General features: G+C 43.0%; 3 protein-coding genes across 3 annotated transcripts in view; 2 read left to right on the top strand and 1 right to left on the bottom strand.

The window, feature by feature from the left end:
• Positions 1-25,936, top strand: part of erlec1 (endoplasmic reticulum lectin 1) — a 462,586-nt gene that overhangs the window by 24,261 nt on the left and 412,389 nt on the right. The window lies entirely within an intron of this gene.
• On the top strand, positions 1,786-8,672 carry LOC100553042 (toll-like receptor 2). Its single transcript, XM_008102748.3, has 2 exons — positions 1,786-2,017; positions 5,077-8,672. The coding sequence occupies exon 2, from the start codon at positions 5,078-5,080 to the stop codon at positions 7,547-7,549; it is 2,472 nt and encodes an 823-aa protein (XP_008100955.3). The 5' UTR covers positions 1,786-2,017; position 5,077; the 3' UTR covers positions 7,550-8,672.
• gpr75 (G protein-coupled receptor 75) lies at positions 12,845-24,074 on the bottom strand. The gene is made up of 2 exons (XM_003216163.4): positions 23,628-24,074; positions 12,845-19,805 (listed from the first exon to the last, which is right to left on the bottom strand). The coding sequence occupies exon 2, from the start codon at positions 19,766-19,768 to the stop codon at positions 18,083-18,085; it is 1,686 nt and encodes a 561-aa protein (XP_003216211.1). The 5' UTR covers positions 19,769-19,805; positions 23,628-24,074; the 3' UTR covers positions 12,845-18,082.

The following is a 25,936-nucleotide window of genomic DNA, read 5'->3' as shown; positions in this document are numbered from 1 at the left end:
GACCTCAAGACTGAACTTCCAAGACTCTGGCAGAAACCAGTACAGGTGGTCCCGGTGGTGATCGGCACATTGGGTGCTGTGCCAAAAGATCTCAGACAGCATTTGGAAACAATAGACATTGACAAAATTACAATCTGCCAACTGCAAAAGGCCACCCTGCTAGGATCTGTGCGCATCACCTGAAAATACATCACACAGTCCTAAACGCTTGGGAAGTGTTCGACTTGTGATTTTGTGATACGAAATCCAGCATATTTGTCTTGTTTGCTGTGTCATACAATGTCGTCGTGATAATAATAATAATAATAATAATAATGGATAATATTTTATTTATATTCTGTTTTATCTCCCCAGGGGGATCTTCTTGCAACAAACTAGTAAAATGTAGGCTAGACAATATTACTGTTAGTTAGATTTGTAATTGTTTAAGTAACTTGATTGAAGAGCATGCTAATCAAGTTTGCAGATGACACCAAATTAGGAGGGACAGGATCAGAATTCAAATGACCGTAACAGATTAGAGAGCTGGGCCAAAACTAACAAATTTAATTTCAACAAGGAGAAATGTAGAGTCTGGGGTCTGTTAAGTCTGCAGAGAAGTTTGAGAAGAGACATTACAGCTGTGTTCAAGTATTTGAAAAGATGTCTTAAAGAAGAGAGAGCAGGCTTGTTTGCTGCATAGGATACAGAGCAATGCAAGACATCTTATACAGTTCTGAAAGCCATTCAAACCTTCCACTCCCTGGCTGGAACGGAGTCTGGTTTAGATCTGCACTGGGATTGGCTGAAAGCTCTGATGACATTGCCACCTCCAAGCAGGGATTCCCTTGGCAGAGATAATGGAAGCTTGGGATTGATTAGGGTGAAGGAACAATCAGCTGCAGAGAAGCCTCCTGGGAGGCTGTGATCCGGGAGAAAACAATACCACTGATAGGCTCATGAGCTTGTGATTAGTCCAACTGCCCAGTTCTATGGAGCACAGAAAACAAAGGTAGAAGGCTCATAGGACAAAATTTACTGATCCTGGGCAATCAAGGGCTTGGCTGTCAAAAAAAGAGTCACCTATCTTTGTATACATATAATGAATCTGAATATTATCTGGCTTGGGAAATAGCCAGAAGGATTTGCCCAACTTTTCCATTCCCAGGGGATTATTTTAGCAAGGTCAAGGAAGGGTGACAGTTTCTAAGCTACATTGTGATACATTCCTATCAAGCAGTTTAGATACACTGTTAAAAGATGCAAGTTACACAAAGACATAAAGTAGATCCAATTTATTAAAGAATTAGGTAGGATATAGTTTATGGGGGTACAGCCGCCTCTGTTCTCAATCTTCTGAAGCCTCGAACTTGTGCAACTCTGGACCTCCATAAAAGGTTTTTAATAAAAATTAAAAATCATATTTATTTGTTAGCCCTTGGTGAACTATATATCAGTGGGGGGCTGTTACCATGGCTCGATAACAGCAGGTAATTGGACTAAATGTCCCATGCTGCCTCTTCTAAATCTATGGTTCCACGATTCTATGATTCAGAAGGAGTATCTTTGGGGGCGCACTATTTCTCTGTCTCTTTCTCTCCCCAGCATTTGCCCCACTCCCTAATGACAGTGACATCAGGAACTAAGTAAATCATTCCCTTTCGTGTTACTAAAGGAATGCAAGCAAGGAAAGGTAAGCATGATGCAATTCTGATCTCCCAGTCCCATCAGCATTTTATTTTAAAAGGCCAGGGAGAAATATTTGCTTTGCAATCAGCTGCAGGTGCTTCACCTGAAAACCCAAGTGCTCACCTGCTCCCTCCTTTCTAAACTGGCACTTCTCCATGCCATCATCTGGAAGAATGCTTCCTTCCTCACATACGAGAATGAACGGTGGGGATTCCCAGAGGCCAAGATGCAGTTGAGTAGGAGGGAAGCCAAACTATTTAAAAAGTATCTGCCCAAGCTGTGTTGCAGTCGCATCCACAACAGTACTGTGGCTCTAAGCTCCTCCTTCACAGCCTGGTGGCTTTCAAAGGTAAGCACATTGCTTATTTCAAGGCTGCGAATGAGAAAGCTAAAGATGGGAGGGAAAGACTTGTGAGGAAGAAAGGATGATTACGAATGGATAGCACCTGGGACACAATGCTGCCTTCTATATAGCCAAATATGTTGTGCTTCTTTTGATCCTTTTCTATCAATAGTTTTCTGCTTCTAGTACCATTCAGTATTCTAACTTGTCACATCTGCACCAAGAAGCTTCCTGTTCTTTTTGGACTGCTTGGCTATTTTTGGATTGTCATGGAAAAACAATTCCACAAAGTGATGATGGGGAAACCTGTTTAGCCACTTGGATGGTAGCCTCTGATCTATATATCAATCTGTGCCAATTTGTTTATTTATCTACAGTAGTAAGGTAAAGGTTTCCCCTGATGTTAAGTCCAGTCATGTCTGACTCTGGGGGTTGGTGCTCATCTCCATTTCTCAGCCGAAGAGCCGGCGTTGACCGTAGACCCCTCCAAGGTCATGTGGCCGGCATGACTGCATGGAGCGCCGTCACCTTCCCGCCGGAGCGGTACCTATTGATCTACTCACATTTGCATGTTTTCGAACTGCTAGGTTGGCAGGAGCTGGAGCTAACAGTGGGCGCTCACTCCGCTCCCTGGATTTGAACCTGGGACCTTTCGGTCTGCAAGTTCAGCAGCTCAGCGCTTTAATGCACTTTGCCACCAGGGCTCCTTTATAAATCTACAGTAAAGTCTCACTTATCCAAGACTCGCTTATCCAAGGTTCTGGATTATCCAAAGCATTTTTGTAGTCAATGTTTTCAATATATCATGATATTTTGGTGCTAAATTCATAAATACAGTAATCACAACATAACATTACTGCGTATTGAAATACTTTTTCTGTCAAATTTGTTGTATAACATTATGTTTTGGAGTTTAATTTGTAAAATCATAACCTAATTTGATGTCCCCGCGTGGAGATGGTGGTGGGGTATAAATAAAGTTTTATTATTATTTTATTTTTTTAATAGGCTTTTCCTTAATCCCTCCTTATTATCCAAGATACTTGCTTATCCAAGGTTCTGCCGGCCCATTTAGCTTGGATAAGTGAGACTCTACTGTATTTAAAATACTTATATTTTGCACCATATGTGAGATCTCAGAGTGGCTTACAGGAGAATACCTTTAAAGCAATCAATAATAAGAGTAATTCTAAAAGAAGAAGAAGAAGAAGAAGAAGAAAGAAATACATGTATATATCCACAAAATTTTATTTTGTCTCCCATGTTGTTTCCCAGTTAGTGGGCAACTGTAGCCTCTCCAGGGACCAGGTTTAGTTACTTGGGGCTCCAGACACTCAATTGGTGGAAATGGACTGAAATGCAATTCTAGTTTTGAAAAATCTATTATACTTACAAAGTTTTTTTAATGTCAAAAGTTACTTGAGGCAAGTCACTTCTGGTGTGAAAGGATTGGCCGTCTACAGAGACATTATCCAGGGGACACCCGGATATCTTTCCATTCTGCTGGGAGGCTTCTCTTGTGTCTCTGCAAGCTAGAGCTGAAACGGGAGCTCACCCCGTCTCACAGATTCTAACCGGCAACCTTCAGGTCAGCAACCCAATCTTCAGGTCAGCAGTTCAGCCAACACAAGGGTTTAACACAGTGGTTCTCAATCTGTGGGTCCCCAGGTGTTTTGGCCTACAACTCCCAGAAATTCCAGCCAGTTTATCAGCTGTTAGGATTTCTGGAAGTTGGAGGCCAAAACATCTGGGGACTCACAGGTTGAGAAGCACTGGTTTAACCCGTTGTGCCATTGCGGCTCCACAAAGTGAAGCTTAGAAACTTCCAGGAGATGGGATTGTTGTATGTATTCTGGGCTGTATGGCCATGTTCCAGAAGTATTCTCTCCTGACGTTTCGCCCACATCTATGGCAGGCATCCTCAGAGGTTGTGAGGCATTCCAGGAGATGCAATTCACCCCCATTTTGTAGTGAGAGAGGTCAAGGTCTGGGGCAGGGGAACAGTATCAGGGGCCATGTAGCCCCATCCTTAGACCATTCTTGCTGTTTATGAAATTACATAGAGAACATTTGTATAGAGATCTGCATTTGGCTGGGTGCTAACAAATGGATAAGTCATTTAGGTAAGATGTATCCCTAAAACCACTTATACCAGGAGTCAAAGTATTCCCTCTGAAACACAGTTGTGAAATTGAGGCCTTTTGGAACCTTTTGGTGCCTACTTTTTTGTTTATATCTGTGAATGCTTCATTCAATTGCTATTACTTTTCGATATATAGGGATATAGGAAATGTGTTTCTTTTGGAAAGACAATCCTCAAGTTGTTGTCGAAGGCTTTCATGGCCGGGATCTCAGGGTTGTTGTATGTTTTCCGGGCTGTATGGCCATGTTCCAGAAGCATTCTCTCCTGACGTTTCGCCCACATCTCCATACTTCACAACCTCTGAGGATGCCTGCCATAGATGTGGGCGAAACGTCAGGAGAGAATACTTCTGGAACATGGTCATACAGCCCGGAAAATGTACAAAAACCCTGCAATCCTCAAGTTGTCTTTCTCATTAAAGTGAGGTAATGATTACATAAAAGTACTTTCTTGTCATGGCTAGAAAACCAAATATAGAACAACTATCAATGGACAGTCATTACATCCATTAAAGTTGCATAAGAGGAAGTTTCCTTACGCAAACTGAGCTTCCCTTTTTGCTTCTTCTCCTTACAGGCCCAAATAGCTTTCCTGATTTGTCCAGACCCTACAGATTAAATACTTAAAGTCTTCCTCCACTTTAATCTACTGATAAAATTTTTTCCATCACCACGAGTTTTTTGACCAATGGTGTCTCTAAGAGGGTGAACAAAGTAAGAACTACACTGAGTGACACCATCGAATGAAGGGTGACACCACGACTGTCTATAAAATGTGTGAGCAGAAATGTATTATTTTGTGTAATTTGTGTAAAATTATCACTGTCGTTCAATATAACCACAAAAACATTTCTCATAGTTCCAATTTACATGTGCTACAAGGTGGTTAAAGAATTGCTCCTTTGTTTTTTCCTTTGTTCCAGGATGGGAACTTTCATCCACAGTCTGTATTTCTGCCTCATCATTCTCTCCTGTCATGGGGAAAGTGAATTTCAAAATCCAGAGGCTCAAATCTACGTTTCCAAACCCTCTGGTCATCACACATTCAACTATTCTTCAGTAACTAAACAACAAACTCTTCAGCAAAGTTTGGGTTCCTTGCAAAGTACCATGAAAAACGTGAACAAGAAGATGACAGACCGCAGCAAGACTCTTGAAAGTTTAAACCCACTGCAGAACAGGAGCTCCATACTAAATTCAACAGACTACCAAGTGGATGAACTGTACACTCAGAAGCACACAGAAATAATGGAAGTGATGGATTCATCAAAGGATCAACCATTACTGAATGCAAGAATGTCTCTTGAACCAAGAAAACACAATTTACATGAGGAACCAGTGCTGAAGTTGAAAGCTGTGGATCACAGAAAACACAATGACACACCTTCACCTTCAGTGGCAATGAAGCCAGAAGGATGTGGAATCTCAATGAATGGCATTTTAGACCTATCAAACAGAAACTTGTCTGAGAAGGAATTGAGAGTGACAATTGAATCTGGGCCTTGCTGGGCTACACTGGACAAAATCCAAGTACTTAATGCCAGCCACAATAACCTGGAAGGAGATCTCATCATCCTAATTTTACTGTTCCTCAATATGAAGAATGTGCGTGCTATAGATTTGAGTTGTAACAACTTAACATTCAATGCTATGTGCGCCGAAGAGATCCAGGATCTGGAAGAAAGCAAGCTGATATTTTTAAATCTCAGCCACAATCCTTTAAAAACTTTGAGTGACCTCTGTCTCCCTCAAAGCCTCAAAGGGATTGATTTATCTTTCACCCAAATTGACAGAATACCACAAGAGTTTGCCATACTTTTTTCAAACATGGAAGAGATTTATCTCCAAGGGAACCAGTTTGTATACACTGTGAAAACACTTCAGTCCGTGTTAATTGGTGATGTGGGCACCTCATCCGTTTCGTATGTTGATTTGCCAAAACACAGCCTCATTGAAAGCCTCCCCCACAGAGTAAAGCATCTAGTATTGTCGAACTGTTCCATCGTAGAACTTCCAGAATGGTTTGCACAGAAAGTGGGCCAACTGTTGTTTCTGGACCTTAGCAATAACCCCATGAATTCATTCCCAGGCCTGCCAACTACTTTGCAACGCCTGGATTTAAGCAATAGTAACATCAAAGCTATGGCAAACCTTAAATTCATCTCCAATTTGACAGTAGTTAACATTCCAAACAACAAAATAGAAGATATTTCCCCAAAGCATGTTCCCTACTCACTAGAAGAATTCGATATTAGTAAAAATAAAATACGACGGATGCCTTTCCTTGGTGCACACTCAAAATTAAAAAGTTTGAACATTTCTGGAAATGTCATAATGCAGCTGAACGTCAACACATCTCACCCCTCCCTCAGCAACTTAGACGCAAGCCATAATTTAATCACAGAGTTACATGACGAGATGGGGACATTTCTGCCAGAACTGAAATTTCTGAATTTGTCAGGAAACAAGATCTCCTTCTTGCAGCCAGGCTCGCTGCCCGAATCTTTGCTTGAGTTGGACATAAGCAACAATGCCATTACTATCATCATGGAGGAAACCTTTGGCCGTTTGAGAAACCTGAGGGTTTTGATGGCTCAAGGGAAGCATTTTTTCTGTAACTGTGACTTGTATTGGTTTGCCAACACATACCTTGCTAGCCCAAATGTACAGATACATGGACGAGAGGCCCTGAAGTGCAGTTTCCCACTCCAAAAGCGAGGTCTTTTGGTTGAAAACAGCAACCTGACAATCCTCTATTGTTCTCTTGGCCTTCAAATGGGGATTACTGCCATTGTGGCCGCTATGTTTATGACCGTTATCACTGTCCTCTGTTGGCGTTTCCATGGGCCTTGGTATATTAAGATGGGCTGGTACTGGTGCATGGCCAAGAGGAAGCAGTACCAGAAGAGTCCCGAAGACAAATTGTATGACGCCTTTGTCTCATACAGTGAAAATGATGCACCCTGGACAAAAGAGATCCTGCTGAAAAATCTGGAAGCCAATAATTATAGAGTATGTTACCATGAGCGGGACTTCCTTCCAGGCCACCCAGTTCTTGGGAACATTTTCCATTGCATTGAGAACAGCCATAAAGTCCTTTTTGTGTTGTCGCCTAGCTTTGTCAACAGTTGCTGGTGCCAGTATGAACTCTACTTTGCTGAACACCGGGTCCTGAATGAAAACCAAGACTCTCTCATTATGATAGTGCTGGAGGACCTCCCTCCCAACAGCGTTCCTCAGAAATTTAGTAAACTTAGAAAGCTATTGAAAAGGAAAACCTATCTGAAGTGGAGCTCGGAGGAACACAAACAAAAACTCTTCTGGTGCCAGTTGAACGCTGTCCTGAAAACAACCAATGAGCCCATGGTGCTGGATGAAACAATCGAGCTGCATTAAATGATGGATGACATGCAATTGAGATTGTGACTTTATTCATAGGGTGCTTCTTGTTGAGACGTTGGCTTACTTGGTTTTTCATTGACTGTTTGGGGTTTCTTCTAAGTATAGTTAAACGTTCTCAAGAGCACTGCTTCTTAAAATGTGAAACCTGGCCCCAAATGAGATCCCCTTAGCTTAGGATTGGGATCTTGAAAACATTGCCAACATTACATTTCTCTGTCCATCACTGTCCATCACTGAATGTCTGTTTTTTATATTTACACAAATCTGTTGTGCAATGTCTACCATGGACTCTGTAGAAGATGTTTCAGCTGTGCTTCATATAAGGAAAATCAGCTTGTTTATCAAGGTTTGTTATATGTAAATGTTTGATTTTTATAGCTATCTAATCTACTATCCAGGGCCATGTAAAATTTCGGTTCCAAGGGGAAAAGTTTAAGAAGTCCTGGTCTAGAGGTTACAAGAGCATTAAGTAGGAACACAAAAAAAACTTACAATTTCTAATAGACAATTTCTAGGGAATTCATTTAAGAAGCATCATTGGAATGAATCAGAGCTTGAGAAAGTACATATTTTTGACTATTGCTCTTACCTGTCAGCTGAGAAATTTGGGGAAGTGCAGCATAAAAATGAATCATCATGATGTAGCGATTTTAGTCTAGGAATCAAGAGTAAAGTTCACTCAGCCATAGAAACTCTTTTGGTGACCTTGAACAAGTCACATCATCTTTGCCTTAGAAGGAAGCAATCACAAATCTCTTCCAAGGAAAGCTCAAGTTGGAAATTACTTAAGAATAACACTCACAAAGCAACTTCTCCAAGTTCTGTGCTGAATCATTCAGAAGTATCATGTTGCAATTATTATACTCTGCTCTACTGGGCTCTTTAACCAGTGCCAATGTGGGCAGTTTATATACTTATTTACTCATATCACTGTTATTAGATAACACTAATACAGTTCTTTGGTTCAGTTGTTTCTTACCTGATAATTTTGTATGTATGTGAATTTTGGGCTACTCTAAAAATAGATGGAATTGTGAATTATTTGATGTTCCAACAACTCCTGTGCTAACAAGTGCTTTTAATATTGATTTAGTAATTAAATTATTTTTCTAATTTACATATGAAGTGCTTTCTTTTATAAAATAATTGTGGTTGCTACTGTTTAACAGAAATGTATATCTTCACATCAGAAAAAGAGGAAACATTACCCATGTTCGGGTTGAGTGACATAAACCATAGAGCAAAGATCTATGGCTATTATACTTCAATTGTGTCCAAGATCTAGACTAAATATGGGAATCATGTGTTTTTCCAGATACTGTTGGACTGATGTTACAAAATGTCTAATTAGCATAGCTAAGAGTAGGAATGTTGGGAGTCAAACAATATCAAGAAGGCCACAACACTTTTGTTGAACACAGAACTAATTTGAAGAACCAATGGCACAAAGTGATAGGAGCTGAAGACCCTCACACCTAGACTAGAAGATGATTTCCAATCTTGGAAAAAGTTGGGTATAAATAGTAAATAACCAGCAAAAACATATTGAACTAGCAGAACAATTATTATCAGTTTTGAGGAAAACATGAAGAACTGGAAAAAAATGGCTAGAATCCTGTTTGAGAGTTATGAATATACTTAAGCACTTGTAATTGTTTAATATTCACAATCTCAAAATAGACCCAAGTTTAGGAGGTAAAGGGGGAATATGAATGTACCCCAATATCCACTTACTAGGCAGTAGTCACTGTGCTCAACAAGTTTTAACGAGAAATTGGACCCCCCCCCCACATAAAAAATATTAATTATATACAACATATCAACTATATAACTCTATAGGCACAATTCCATTTCAAATATAGCGAGTGTACCTCGCCTTTACCATTCAGCAATTTCTGTGTGAATTGACTTCAGAATGTTGTCTGGCATCCTAGCTAGACTCCAGGAAACGATCCTTTAAATCTCCATAATCATTTCACAATAAATTGGGAGATGTGAGGGGAGCACATAATGAATTTGCACCAGAATCCCTAGGTCCCTCTTCTTGTTTTCCTTGATATGATCAGGACTTTTGGGGGGAAAGTCTCCCAAGCCTCAAGCCAATTTCACCTTCTCAACACACATTGAAATGTTAGTTCTTTGGAGTGCTTTCTCCGCTGACATCCTCTCTGGTCATTGAGAATAAACCTCTGATTTTGCCTTTGAACCTGTCTGTGTCCCATTTGGCCTTCTGGAAAGCTGAGTACATTGGGCCTCCGAACCCGCAATTCTTGTAGTAGCTAAAATCACTTCACACACGGATCTGTCGATTCCTCCTGTCGATCAGGAAGCAATTGGCTAGCAAATTCCTCCTCAGATGCAAGTGAACTGTAATGTGAGAGAGAATAGGGACCTGCTTCTGCCTATTGCACCAGAAATTGCTCATTTAACAGGCTGGGAATGTGAACAACACAGGGGAGCAATAGGGGAACAGACCCTTGTCCGTTGCAGTTGCTGCTTTCTGGTAAATTGAAATTGGGAGTATGAGAATGAGATTTACTGCATACTATAGCACTACAACTATATTGTTTATTCATACATAAATCTCCAACAGGATTCTGGCCATGTTCTCAAAACCTTTCCAAATGAGCTCAGTCATCTGCTTATATTGCTTTATTCTTCGTCTTCATTGAAGTCATTTCTTCATAGGCAACCATTTTCTGAGATGCAAATTCCGGCCACATTTTTATTCTCAGTGTTTTTCTTTTCTCGTATACGAGTTCATCCATAATACTTCATTTTCTGCACTGCTCATCTCCTGCAATATACAACCAGTAGAATTGAGCTATGCCATAGAATTAACTTTATTATGTTAATTGAATTAATGCATGTGAAACACTTCATACTGTTTTACTTCGATTTGTAGTATGGTGAGTCACCCGCACTTTTTGGCAAAGAAGGCTAAAGATCTTTTAAAATTACAGTTCCCATGGTTCCATTGCACTGAGTCATGGAAATTAAAGTGGTATCAAACTGCATGAATTCTACAGTGTAGATTCTCCCTTTATTAATGAAAAAAAGTGTTCCTGATTATTACTTCCTTAACCCAAAATGTAGAACTAGAGGAAGAAAAACAAGATTCCTATCAAAAAGAAAAGCAACCATAATTGAGCCCTTTCAAAACCAACCATATGCACATGTGAAATGAAACCAGGTCAGGTAAGCCTGGCATGAGTAAACAGAGACATTTCAAACCTGCTAGAAACCACTTGACAGCTTCTTCCATCTGTAGCCAGGGGTGACTTTTCATCAGTTTCCACTTTTCTTAAAATTTCCATTTTGATGACCAGGCTTATAGAAATGTGTTTATTTAATGTACTATATAGCTAGTAAGACAGGCCTCCCATCATTGCCTCTCTGTTTTGCCTTTCATACATCCAGAGTAGGGGATTCTGGAAACAACTGCTGTTTATCTTGTCTGCTATTGTCTGGCACAGATAAACAGCTGGACTAAAATCCTGCTATATTGTATTATTTGCTGCAGCGAATTGCACGAACCTGAAAACCCAAAATCTGAATTTCTTCTCTCACCATTCTGCTATTGTTGCTTTAAAAATTAAAGCAAGATAGAGAATTGAAACAAAAAGGGGGAAGTGGGTATGTGTAAAAGGGCAAATCTTTGTCAGAGGTGTTATGAAACAAGTAATGTCTGGAGAGTTCTTAGTAAGCATTATAATGACATTGGCTTAAATCCTCCTGTTAAACTTGACTAGAGTCGACCTGTTAAAGCAATTGAATTTACCTATGTGTTGGCTTACCATTCAACCACTGATTATATGGGTCTACCGTAGTTTGTCAATAATATGGAAGTATTTAAGAGTTATAGGTCACAGTTGTACAGGACTTGGCTACAGTAGTGCGACAACAAATAATTCACTTGTAGTATATTAGGAGTAGAGATTGTGGTATCACTCTCGATGGATTGTCACCTTGCCGTGGTGAGGGGGCTTGCGTGCTCCAATGAACCTGTGGGCACAACCACTGGAGTCATGCACTCCCAGGAGAGGCCACAGGGGAAGTTCCAGACCAAGCACAATCTGAAGACCTGAAAACCTCAACGGCGGATCAGGCGGAAGACAACATGGTACATGTTACAATGACTGTAAAGGTGGAAGGAGGCTGCAACAGATTGAGAAGTCACTGTTGTTGTATCAGTCTCTTCCAGCAGTCACCAGCCAATCCCTCTGCAATGCCAGAAAAACAGTTTAATGGTATAACATTAGAAAATGTTGACCATTTCCGCTATCTTGGCAGCCACCTCTCCACAAAAGTCAACATTGACACTGGAATGCAACATCACCTGAGCTCTGCGAGTGCAGCGTTTTCCCAAATGAAGCAGAGAGTGTGTGAGGATAGGGATACCAAGGTGCTTGTTTATAAAGCTATGAACAACGCCGAAGAGCCGGCGTTGTCCGTAGATACCTCCAAGGTCATGTGGCCGGCATGACTGCATGGAACGCCGTTACCTTCCCGCCAGAGCGGTACCTATTGATCTACTCACATTTGCATGTTTTCGAACTGCTAGGTTAGCAGGAGTTGGAGCTCCCCGGATTTGAACCTGGGATCTTTCGGTCTGCAAGTTCAGCAGCTCAGTGCTTTAACACACTCCGCCACCGGAGACTCCTCATCTTAACCTTTACTATGCACGTAATTTAAGAGCACCTGAAGAAATAAAAAATCTAAACAAAGCAGCAAGTCTGGACAACGGAGACAGAAATCCCAGGGCTAACAGGTCTGTATGTGGACCTCTTTTGAAGTACTGGGATTTTTTCCCTTGTTTAAAACCAGTGATTTAGTGCTGTCTGGAAGCACTCTAGAAGATTCAAAATAGTTTTATTTACTTATGAAAGATGTCTTGTTTGTTTGCTTTTTTCATTTCACATAACTGTGATGATAGTCTGCTGAAACATGTCAAATGGAATCACTGGAGTTGTCGTTTGACAATAACTTTATCCTTTTCTGCCCAGGAATGCTGGTGCCTCACCAAACTACAAATCCCAACTCACAACTATGGCTCTCCCCAAGGCAAGGAAACTGGCATCTTTAATGCACAGTGGATAATCTCTTGAATCTCGTGTCAAACTGCATTAATTCTACAGTGAGTTTTCATTATACCTCTATTATTTTATGTGTGCAATCTTTCTTTCCTTCCCTGCCCTCTCAATTCAACACTTAGTTACTACACTTAGGCAGATGCATTTTAATGAAACTAACACATTTTTTTTTTTAAAAAAACATACACAAACAAAATGGAAGGAGAGAGTTTGAAACACCGCAGAACAGTTTATCTTGTTTGTTGCAGAATACATGAATAGGGTAGGGGTGAGTTTTATGAATGTTTATGTATCCTTGTATGATCCCAAAGCATACTCTTAAAAAACCCAAACCAAAATTCCCAAAGAAATACAAAAGCCAAGAGCATTAACACTCCTGCAATAGTTTAAAATTACAAAAATTGCAAGGGCAAAATGCATCACTTATATTCAGTATTTTTTGAGAAACACTTGTATACTCAGTTTCGCCTGTGCTATGTTTCACAGTGCCTACTATCAGCCAGTCAAAAATGAGTTCTTTATATTTATTTGACACAGTACTTCATAAAAGCCAGTAAAGATGAGCAACTAAGAGACGGTCATTACAAAAAGGGACATTTATCATCATGAGACAACAAGAGGTGTGTGCTCTTGCAGAGAGTTTGTCTATTATGTAAGAATGGAAAACAGGCTTTGCACAGAAAGTGATTCATGGAAATCTCAAACACTACTTAAAAATGAAACCTCTGTTGCCACATGTGGTACCAAGAACTCAAAGAGAGAAATAACATCCCACCCAATGTAGTTCCTGGAAGGTACCATTTCCATGAGTGGACGTGGAAAGTTCCTGTGTCTTCATCTGCTATAAATAATAATATACTTTATTTATATTCTGCTTTATCTCCCGGGAGGGATTCAGATCAAATTACAGAAAAACATATCAGGCAAACATTCAATGCCTTTTTACATAACGACATACAATACACAGACAAAGGTGAAGGTCTTTCCTTTTTTAAAAATCTCTGGTGTCTGGAGGCAATGCTCAACTCCAGCCATCGGGAGTTGCTCTTGTTCCATTTTTCCATGTCAAGGAGCCTGTTATCTGTCTATATCTCCAATTATGTTGGCATGTTTTTGCATATCTGCACAAGGTATCCTTTTACCTTCAATAGGTGGTACCTATTGAACTACTTGCATTGCATGCTTTCAAAATGCTAAGTTGGCAGAAGCTAGGGCTGACAGTCTGAAGCTCGCCCCGACTCATGTCTTTGAACTGACAACCTTCATTCAGCAGATTTCCTGCAGCTAGCAGTTTAACCCGCTGCGATACTGTAGAAGATTCAAGAGGTGGAAGGTTCAAGGCCTCCCCCTTGCCCTCAATATTTTTTGTATACAACATGAGCCTCGTATCTGCAAGACCAGTATCTTTGGTATTCTTCGGTCAGAAGCCCTTTGTTTCAATGGTGTTTGCTATTGTCTGTGGTTGCATGTATGCATGTGAAGTCAGGGAATAGAAATACGGTTGTAGTGCATTTCATGCAAGACAGCATACCTCCTAACTCTGATATGGTACAACACAGGAAGAGGAAGGATAGAAAGAAGCATTAAAAAGATGCAAAAAAGCACAGTATATAATGTCTAAGTCAAGACCTTTTAATCCCAAAAAATCAACCTCCATGAGTCAAGGCAAGTATTGGATTCTTATTAAAAGAGGAGGCATCGCCTTCTCTGAGTTGAGCAACAAAGTAAGAACTTGGTTGATCCTTGGATAATCTGAAGCAGACATGGGCAAATTTGGGCCCTCCAGGTGTTTTGGACTTCAACTCCCACAATTCCTAAAAGCCTACCGGCTGTTAGGAATTGTGGGAGTTGAAGTCCAAAACACCTGGAGGGCCAAAGTTTGCCCATGCCTGATCTAAAGGAAACACCAACCACTCTAGTCTCTCTGCTGTGATTGGAGGATCCTAAGTGTCCTCTTTAGGAATCTCTAGTCCAGTGGTTCCCAACCTGTGGGTCACCAGGCATTTTGGCCTACAACTCCCAGAAATCCCAGCCAGTTTACCAGCTGTTTTTGGGATTTCTGGCAGTTGAAGACCAAAACATCTGGGGACCCACAGGCTGAGAACCACTGCTCTAGATCCTTTGTCATGCCTCTATGGCCAATGTCCAGTGGAAGCTGACCTTAGATTGGAAGACCTAAAGATTGTGGAGGGTTGGCTGTATTCTTAAGCATCAATAGATAGACAACTTAGCGAGATGCAAGCATTTTGGACTAAAAGTCTCATCATCCCCCAGCTGGCATGGGCAGTGTAGTTAAACTCTTCTGGAAATGGATGACCACTTTGCAGATCCCTATTTGGCACTCTCTACAGCTCTTCCATTATGAGCTCATGCTTTACCTCAGCAGTGGTAGGGACTTGGACTGGATGCTCTTCAAACTATATGTTTCTATGATGTTATGATTCTAATAATTCTGTCTGAAAGAGAGCTATAAAAACATAGAGCTAAAGGAGACCTCAAGGGCCATCCAGTCCAACTCCTTTCCATGCAGGAACACACAATCTCTGCCCTGGAGTGTGGTGGAGGGTCCTTCTTTGGAGGCTTTTAAGTAGAAGCTGGATGTCCATCTGTCAGGGGTGGTTTGAATGCGATTTCTCGGCAGGGGGTTGGACTAGATGGCCCATGGGGTCATTTCCAACTCGATGATTCTATGATTCTATAATTAAAACACTACTGGCAGATGGACATCCAGTGTCTGTTTAGAAAACTCTAGAGAAGGAGACTCCACCACACTCTGAATCAGTCCAAGCCATAGTTCCCTAATATAAGAACTCAGTGCATTAGATCAGGGGTCCTCAAACTTTTTAAGTGGAGGGCCGATTCACAGTCCCTCAGACTGTTTGGGGGGGGGGGGACTATGATGAAATAGTCCAAAATTAGGATGGTTGTTGTTGTGTGCCTTCAAGTCATTTTAAACTTAAGTCAACCCTAAGTCTAAAGTTTAGGACAGAAGCCAGGTCAATGACCTTGGAGGGCCCATGGGCCTTAGTTTGGGGACCTCTGATCTAGACGACCTCATAAGACCATAGGTAAGCCAAGAGACCTCCAAAGACCATCTAGATGGTCTCATAAGACCATAGGTAAGGAAAGGGGCCCCCAAAGGCCATCTGGACAATCTCATAAAACCATGGGTAAGGAAAGGGACCCTCAGAGGTCATCTAGACTTTCTCATACGACCATAGGTAAGGAAAGGGACCTCCAAAAGCCATCTAGATGGCCTCATAAGGCTGTAGCTAAGCAAAGAGACCTCCAAAGACCATCTAGACGATCTCATAAGGATATAAGTAAGCAAAGAGACCTCCAAAGACCCAGAAGTCTAAAGTTTAGGACAGGTGCTAGGTAAATGACCTTGGAGGGCCGCATCCGGCCCCCAGGCCTTAGTTTGGGGACCCCTGCATTAGATTAATGAGGGCAACTGCTAGAGTTGGGGAAGCAGCCTTGTTTCCTGTAGAAACCACATAGTCCCCTATCGTTTACCCTTGTTGTTGCTGCCGCTGTTGTGTGCATTAAGGTCATTTCCAAGTAATGCTGTTCTAGAGCAAGCATGGGCAAACTTTGGCCCTCCAGTTGTTTTAGATTCCAACTCTCACAATTCTTAACAGCCAAAACAACTGGAGGGCCAAAGTTTGCCCATGCCTGCTCTAGAGCCACACTACCATGGATTTTTCTTTGCATATTATCTTTCCAAAGGAGTTTTGCCATTGTCTTTTTCTAAGACTACAAGTTATTTTTGCAAAATGTTAGTCAGTGTGGTATAGTGTTTTGATTAATGGATTAGCACCATAGGCGACCAGGGTTCAAATCGCTTCTTAAGCCAGTGGTTCTCAAACTCTGTGAGTTTCCATGGTTTCAGCCAGTAGTTCTCAACCTGTGGGTCCCCTGATGTTTTGGTCTTCAACTCCCAGAAATCCTAACAGCTGGCAAACTGGCTGGGATTTCTGGGAGTTGGAGGCCAAAACACCTGGGGACCCACAGGTTGAGAACCACTGGCTTAAGAGGCGATTTGAACCCTGGTTGCCTATGGTGCTAATCCATTAATCAAAACACTATACCACACTGACTCTAACTTTTTGCAAAAATAACTTCCCCAAAGAAGGGCGGGCTTTGATCTTCCCTACATGGTTTTAGGCCCAGGAGAACTTTTTTCCAGGCAGGAAATAAATCAAAACCCAAGAACAACAAGGGGAAGACAGCATGGTCTACTGAGCATTGGACTATGACTTTGGAGACCAGGGTTCAATTTGCTGCTTGGCCATGGAAACCCATTGGGTAACCTTAGATTCGCCACTCACTCCCAGTCCCAGAAAACTCTGTGATCTTATGGATGACATGAGTCAGAAATAACCTGAAGACAACAAACAGGTAATTCGATGTAAAAATGCCAAAAAATATTTCCCATTCTGTACTGGCAGTTTTGAGGGGTCTCAAATTGGCACATGGGCCATATTGACTCCACCTCAAGCCAAAACTCCCATATACATATGTGTGTGGTGGATGGTGCTGTTATTTTGTCACTGCACATACTTCAAGGCCAATACAGTTAAAAATCTGTTGACTTTCCTTTAAAAATGCTCTCCATAACACCAACAAAACACAATACAGAGGAGAAACCTTTTTAAAAGCTGCCTGATTTGCTCATGCTAAATGTGTGCGCTTTTGAGAAAACATTTTATAAAGAGAAAACTAATACCAGTTGTAAATGAGCGAACCATTAGCTATTGATTTGTCGTTGGCACTTCTTTTAACAACAATTTTTAAAAGGCAGCTGTAACCCGATATGCTGGTGTTAAACGAGGGGGGGGGGGAACTGTTAGAGTACTATCAGCCCTTTGTTTCCATGGGTTGTGCACCCAAGGATTCCAACATCCATGGTTTGAAAATATTCCCTTCCAAAAAAAATCCAAAAAGCAAATCATAATTTGACATTTTATAAAGGGACACCATTTTACTATGTCATTGTACATAAAGGGACTTGAGCATCCATGGATTTTGGTACTTACAGAGGGCCCCGAAACCAAACCACAGCAGATACCAAGAGCCCACTGTATAACACTTACTGGCAACAAGAAACTAGACATTTTTTTAAAAAAAGAAGAAACAGACATTGAGTGACATCACAGGACATAGGTTCTACAGCACAAATTACACATTGCCCAGATGGGAACGGGAAAGCTTGGAAGCCTAGCTGTGGCACAGAGTTAGACGTGGAATCCTATCTACTTCTTGTGAGCTAACTACTTGCCTGTTTGGGCAAAATTAACTCAAAGCCGAGAGAGGCTCATGCATTGGCAGATCTCAAACTTTGGCCAATTCATGGCAAGCTCCTCCCGCCAATACACAGAAAAGGTGACCACCACTGTGGTAGAATATGAAACCATCCTTGGTTCCACCTCACCTACACAGAGGGAACCGGTATCTGCTTAGCAGAAGTACTGTCATAATGCCGCACAAGGTCATTAGTTGTGCGATAGTGCATGGCAATGTAAGACTTGGCGAACCCGAACGGAGAGTTTGTTGGCTGCAAGCTGTTGGGTGTGCTCACTTCTTGGGATGGGCAGCTGTTATAAATGCTATAATAAGGTTCAATGCGAGTGTTCATGGGGGTGGAGCTACTCTGGCCTCCATAATGCTGGTGGCCACCAGACCCTTTAGGACTCAGCACGCTCTCTTTAGAGTGACTAGGGCCACACGCTTGGTCCACAAACTTCTTCTGGGGCTTTGGAGACAGCATGTACGCTGAGTTGGTCTCGTGATGGGATGACTTGTTTCTGTTGGCCTCCAGGCTCCCTTTACCCATGGCCCGGAGCCTGGTTTTCTGCTTGCAACAGAAGAAGACAAGAGTGAAGTACTGGAGGCACCAAAGGACCCTCCTCCTCAACCCAGCACTGTTACGGGAGTATATAAAAGGGTTTAATCCAGATTTGAAAAAGATGAGTGTAAATCCACACAATTCAAATTGGTAGAGGATAAAGCCACTGTTCCTGGACAGAACATCTTGCACTAAAGAGATGCCCAAAGGGAGGCAGCAGACCAAAACAGAAAGGACAATGACAACACACGTCACTACAGCTTTAGAGTCCTTGACTGTGGACAAATTAACTGTGGAGACCAGCTGGAACCGCCTGGCTGCCGGGGCAGACAGTGGGCCTGGGTTCTTTGTGTAGGCATGGGTCTGGATGTGCTGCAGTTTGTTATAGTTTTGATTTCTGTACAGTGCTGGCACAGCACACTGTACGCCATCCGCACATCCAGCAGCAAGTGGCCCATTGAAAGGCTGAGGCCTGGAGGCATCCACTGTGATGACAGGTGGGCACTTCCGTACTTGGGCATTCCTTCTCAAGGCCTGGGCGATCATGATGTATGAGACCGAAACCACTGCCACACAGCAAATGAAGTCAATGACATACAAGTAAGGGATGATGTTGCCTTCACCGTTGACCAGGCTGGAGATGGGAAGGCAGAGTCGGGATTTATGGGTCCTCATGGTGGCCAGGGTGGCAAGAGTGAAGCTTGTGGCCCACAGGAGGAGCGTGAGCAGGAGAGTGCAAGGGAAAGAGGTGGTCCGGTTGGGCTGCTTCCCTAACACCATGCGTAGCCGGTGCAAGGCTATAACAGCCACCGTCTTGAGAGACATGATGATGAAGCCAGAGCTGGTGAGGTGGAAGGTGAAGCAGAACGCATCAGGGATCCCAGCTGCAGAGTCCAGGAAGAGAGCGAAGGTGAACATGGGGGCGGTCACTCCACAGATGAAGAGGTCACAGAAGGACAGGTTGAGGATCATGAAGTCAAAGTTGGTCCTGAACTTACGGAAGGCTGGGTCAAAGAAGGACAAGAAGACAATGAGGTTGCCGTAGGAACCCAGGCAGAAGATGACCGCCAACAGGAGCGTACATGTCACCAGAGTGGCCGTGTGGATGATCTCCTGGAGATCCCCTTGGAAAGAAAAGGTGTTGTTGCCTCTCCAAGGGTGCGGAGGCAGTTGTGAGGAGGAATTGGGGTGATCTCTCCATCTCGCCTCCGACCACTCTGTCAGGTTCATTCTCACAGGAAGAGATGCTCCTCTGCACCGGCACTTCAGCATCTCACGTTAGAAATTTGAGATCCATGGTGGATGAAGTCTGTGGGCACAAACATAATTCCCCTTAAGCCAACAATAATTTAAGGAGAGATAATATCTAGCATTTATGCATCTTTAATAGCTGTGTTCTCTTGAACTATCAAGTCTGCTAAATGAGCAAAAGAAAGTAGTCCTTAAATGTATAAGAGCGATCTTGGGGCCAATGTTGATAACTTTATTGAAAAGTATTCATAGTTCTCAAGCCTATTTTGAAACATATATAGAGACAACAAAACTAGATATTTGGATCCAAAGAAGTTCGTATACAAACAGCTACTTGCTGGAGTTTTTTTCACATAAAATCGCTTGTGTTTCAAGTCCAATAGCAAAGACCATTTACACCAAGGGACACAACTGCATCCCCCCTGAATATGTCTGGCCAAGACCTAACAAAAACATAGTGAGGAATTGTGGGTGTTGCACCCAATTTTTGAAAAATCTGAAGCCACAATTTCTTACTTCAATTTACAAATACTTTGATTTTTAATTCTTGGGGGAAAGGAAGAAACAGAGGTTAAAATACAGCCAGCCCTTCACATTCACTGGGGTTAGAGCAGGCATGGGAAAACTTTGGCCCTCCAGGTGTTTTGGACTTCAACTCCCACAATTCCTAGTGGCTGGAGGGTCAAAGTTTGTCCATGCCTGGGTTAGAGGCACAAGACAAATGTGAAGCTGCAAATAAATAATTTCTAAGTCTTCCAGCAGGACTCCATGGTCAACATTTGCTGGGAGTTCACCATATAACCATACTGGAGGCACAAAGAATCCTGGAGAGATGGTGTCTCTTGAAACCTCTCGTTCTTCCAGCATGACTGGAGGAAACTAACTATAAAAATATCACACTGGAGAACCCAGTTTCCACAGAGGAGGGAAAGAGCCTTGCATTTCAAGGGATCTGCATGATCCTCCACAGCCAGTGCCAGGAGGCCAGCAGGAGAAGCCGAGGCCCCCTCCATCTGTCCATCCCTCCATGCCTCCATCTATGTATCTATGCATTTGGCAATACACTCATCCTTCTCTCTATCCAACCGCCCCTCTATCTATGCATTGCTTCATCTCTCTATACAGCTCCCATCTCCTAAATATTTATTTATTTATTTGTAGTATTTATATTCCGCCCTTCTCACCCCGAAGAGGACTCAGGGTGGATCACATTGTACACATATAAGGCAAACATTCAATGTCATATAAACATAGAACAGAGACAGAGACAGAGGCAGAGGCAATTTAAATAGCCTTCCATCCCTCTATGCACCCACCCATCCTTCTATATATCATATAGGTACAGTAGAGTCTCACTTATCCAAGCTAAACGGGCCAGCAGAAGCTTGGATAAGCGAATATCTTAGATAATAAGGAGGGATTAAGGAAAAGCCTATTCAACATCAAATTAGGTTATGATTTTACAAATTAAGCACCAAAACATCAAGTTATACAACAAATTTGCGTAGTTCAATACGCAGTAATGTTATGTTGTAATTACTGTATTTACAAATTTAGCACCAAAATATCATGATATATTGAAAACATTGACTACAAAAATGGCTTGGATAATCCAGAAACTTGGATTAGCGAGGCTTGGATAAGTGAGACTCTACTGTATCTATCCATATATCAATGAATCCCTCCATTCTTATCCATTAATCCCTTTTATACATACCTCCTTCTATATTTATTTATTTACTAATATATTTACTTACTACATTTTTCCCTGCTTTATCTTACCATCGAAGAAGATTCAGAGTGGTTATATATCCCTGTATCCCTCTATGTATCCATCCAGCCTTCCATCTTTGTATCTACTATCTATCCATCTGTCCCTCCATTCATCCTTCTATTATCTATCCATCCCTCTCCATGCCATCCCTCTATTTGCAGTGATTCTCAACCTGTGGGTCCCCAGATGTTTTGGCCTTCAACTCCCAGAAATCCTATTAGCTGATAAACTGGCTGGGATTTCTGGGAGTTGTAGGCCAAAACATTTGGGGACCCACAGGTTGAGAACCACTGCTCTATTGCATTTACCGGTACTGTTCCATTATCCAGAGGCCACTAGAGAGAGAAGGATACTTCATTTTATGATGAGGAGTTGAAGGAGGAAACCCATTTTCCCCTGTGTTCACTGGTTATTCCCCCCTCTCCCCATATCATAAAGGAGGGCTGTTTCCAGGATGGGACATGGGTAGGGGAAATAACAGGGACACAGGGGAAAATAGTTTTACTCCTTTAACCCACTCTCCACCCCCTAAAAATGAAGTATCCTTCTCTCCAGCAGCCCGTCGTGGCCTCTGCCTGGATGATGGATCAGAGCCCATCCAACCATCATCCTTCACAGTGGTTCTCAACCTTCCTAATGCTGCAACCCCCTAATACAGTCCTCATGTTGTGGTCACCCCCCAACCATAAAATTATTTTCTTTGCTACTTCATAACTGTCATTTTGCTACTGTTATGAATCATAATGTAAATATCTGATATGCAGGATGAATTTTCATCCACTGGACCAAATTTGGCACAAATACCCGATATGCCCAATACTGGTGGGGTTGGGGTGGGATTGATTTTGTCATCTGGGAGTTGTAATTGATGGGATTTAAAGTTCATCTACAATCAAGGAGCATTTTGAACCCCACCAATGATTGAATTGGGCCAAACTTCCCACACAGAACCCCCATGACCAACATAAAATACTGGAGCCTCTGATGGCCTAGGGAATAAAAGCCTTGTGACTTGAAGGTTGGGTTGCTGACCTGAAGGCTGCCAGGTTCGAATCCCACCCAGGGAGAGCGTGGATGAGCTCCTTCTATCAGCTCCAGCTCCATGCGGAGACATGAGAGAAGCCTCCCACAAGGACGGTAAAACATCAAAACATCCAGGCGTCCCCTGGGCAACGTCCTTGCAGACGGCCAATTCTCTCACTCCAGAAGCAACTCTGGTTGCCCCTGACATGGAAAAAAACAAAACAAAACATAAAATACTGGAGGGATTTGGGTTCCTAATACTATCAGAAATATGTATTTTCTGATGGTTTTTGGTGACCCCTCTGAAACGCCCCTTGTGACCCCCCCCCAGGGGTCTTGAACTCCAAGTTGAGAAACACTGTTCTAAAATAGCCGCAATGGGGCAATGAGTTAAACCATTGTGCTGGCTGAACTGCTGACCTAAAGGTTGGGTTGTCGACCCTTAAGGTTGGCACTTCGAATCCGTAAGACAGGTGAGCTCCTGCTGGTCAGCTCCAGCTTGCGGGGACATGGGAGAAGCCTCTCAGCAGGACGGTAACACATCCTGGGCAATGTCTTTATTTATTTATTTATTTATTTATTATTTACATCACTTTTACCCCACCTTTCTCCCCGAGGGGACTCAAAGCAGCTTACAATAAATAGGCAAAAATGCAATGCCTAAAAACAATGTAAAAACAACAATTCATATAAAACAGATACCACTGCAAAATAAAATCGCATTATATAAAATTTTAATCATGTCCAATTGGCCCTCTATAGAGGGCCAATTCTCTCACGACAGAAGTGACTTGCGGTGTGTTCTCAAAATCCCTCTACCCCTCATCCCTCCCTCCATCCATCCATGCATACAACCATGGGCAATGGATAGTCCCTGGTTGTATCTATCCATGGTTCTGACCATCCCTCCTCCGTCTCTGTCTGCGTGGATCCCTCTGTCCTATCTATGCCTCTATTTGTGTCTCTGTCCATGCATCTGTGCATCCCTCATCCATCTCTGCTATAGAATCGCCTCTCTCTCTGTATCTCTGCTTCCATCCTTCCCTCCTCCATCCCCGTCCCCCACAGAGGCCCACTCCTTACCCAGACCTTGCTTCGGGAAAAAGGAAGAGGAAGAAGAAGAGGAAGAGAAGGAGGAGAAGGCTCCTGGGCCAGGGCTGAAGTCATGGCCGCGTCGGGGGCGGGAGGGGCTGGCTCTGCACCTTTAAGAGGAGGAGGAGGAGGAGGAGGAGGAGGCCCAGAGGGTGGGCTTTGGCGCCGGGGTCTGTCTCGCCAGAGCAGCCCTCCCTGCCTGGCTGCGCCACAGCACCAGCACCAACACCAGTGGCAATGCTTCCTCTCCTCTTCCTCGTCCACGTCCTCCTTCCCCGCGTGTCCCCCTTGGGTGGCGAGTGGGCGCGCGAAGGAACAGGGCCAGGGCACGCGCGGCACAGAGAGAGAGAAAGCCAGCCAGCGGCGTCACGCGTGGAAAGGGCAGCGGAGGAGGCGCGCCAAGAGCAAGGAGGCACCCACCCCGCATTGGGAGGGAAGATGATGTGACGCCCAAAAGGACTCTCTTTTCAGTGTTGTTCCTTATTTACTGTTCTGATTTTAGAGTTTTTTTTTTAATACTGGTAGCCAGATTTTGTTCATTTTCATGGTTTCCCCCCTCCTGTTGAAATGGTTCACATGCTTGTGGATTTCAATGTCTTCTTTGTGCAGTCCGACGTAGCCAGATTTTGTTTATTTTCATGGTTTCCTCCTTTCTGTTGAAATGGTTCACATGCTTGTGGATTTCAATGTCTTCTCTGTGTACTCTGACATGATAGTTGTGAGAGTGGTCCAGCATTTCTGTGTTCTCAAATAATATGCTGTGTCCAGGTTGGTTCATCAAGGGCTCTGCTATGGCTGGCTTCTCTGGTTGAGTTAGACTACAGTGCCTTTCATGTTCCTTGATTCGTGTTTGGGCGCTGTGTTTGGTGGAACCCCGGTGGCGAAGTATGTTAAAGCGCTGAGCTGCTGAACTTGCAGACCGAAAGGTGCCAGGTTCAAATCCCCGGAGCGGAATGAGCACCCGCTTGTTAGCTCCAGCTTCTGCCAACCCAGCAGTTCGAAAATATGCCAATGTGAGTAGATCAATAGGTGCCGTTCTGGCGGGAAGGTAACGGTGCTCCATGCAGTCATGCCGGCCACATGACCTTGGAGGTGTCTACGGACAACGCCGGCTCTTCGGCTTAGAAATGGAGATGAGCACCAACCCCCAGAGTCAGACATGACTGGACTTAACATCAGGGGAAAACCTTTACCTTTTTACTGTGTTTGGTGGCTCCTATCTAGACTTGTCCACAGTTGCATGGTATGCGGTAGACTCCTGCACAGGTGAGAGGATCCCTCTTGTACTTCACTGACCATAGCATTTGTTGGATTTTCTTAGTGGGTCTGTAGATAGTTTGTAGGTTGTGCTTCTTCATCAGATTCCCTATGTGGTCAGTGGTTCCCTTGATGAGGTAAGAACACTTTTCCTCTGGGAGGATATTTGTCTTCACTCTCGCGGCTTATTCTACAGGACTCTACAGGCCAATGGAGACCCCACCACAAACATCAGAAGAGTTGCAAGGCCAAGAATAAGCCATGAGGGTAAAGACAAAGATCCACCCAGAGGAAGTGTCCTTAGATAGGTAAAAGGTAAAGGTTTCCCCTGACGTTAAGTCCAGTTGTGACCGACTTTGGGGGTTTATTTATTTATTTACAGCATTTATATTCCACCCTTCTCACCCAGAAGGGGACTCAGGGCGGATCACATTACACATATAGGCAAACATTCAATGCCTTTTAACATAGAATAAAGACAAGATAAACATAGGCTCTGAGCGGGCCTCGAACTCATGACCCCCTGGTCAGAGTGATTCATTGCAGCTGGCTTGCTCTCCCGCCTGCGCCACAGCTCGGGTTGGTGTTCATCTCCATTTCTAAGCCAAAGAGCCAGCATTGTCCGTAGACACCTCCAAGGTCATGTGGCCGGCATGACTGCATGGAGCGCTGTTACCTTTCCGCCAGAGCAATACCTACTGATCTACTCACATTTGCATGTTTTCAAACTGCTAGGTTGGCAGGAGCTGGGGCTAACAGTGGGCGCTCATTCCGCTCCCAGGATTTGAACCTGGGACCTTTTGGTCCACAAGTTCAGCAGCTCAGCGCTTTAACACACTGTGCCACCAGGGGCCCCCAAAAGTGTCCTTACTGTACATTAAAGGAACCACTGACCCCATAGGCAAACTGATGAAGAAACACAACCTACAAACTATCTACAGACCCACAAAGAAACTCCAACAAATGCTACGTTCAGCGAAGGACAAGAGGGATCCTCTCACCTCTGCAGGGGTCTACCCTATATCATGTAGCCGTGGACAGGT

The sequence above is a fragment of the Anolis carolinensis genome, chromosome 1 (assembly GCF_035594765.1).
Source record: "Anolis carolinensis isolate JA03-04 chromosome 1, rAnoCar3.1.pri, whole genome shotgun sequence".
In the NCBI taxonomy this organism is placed as follows: Eukaryota; Metazoa; Chordata; class Lepidosauria; order Squamata; family Dactyloidae; genus Anolis; species Anolis carolinensis.
Note: the sequence above shows the minus strand (reverse complement) of the source record. Positions and strands in the feature narration are given on the sequence as shown.

Bases quoted from the DNA above. Each gene is read 5' to 3' on its own strand.
- LOC100553042 (XM_008102748.3), top strand. From the start codon at position 5,078: ATGGGAACTTTCATCCACAGTCTGTATTTCTGCCTCATCATTCTCTCC.
- gpr75 (XM_003216163.4), bottom strand. From the start codon at position 19,768: ATGCTGAAGTGCCGGTGCAGAGGAGCATCTCTTCCTGTGAGAATGAAC.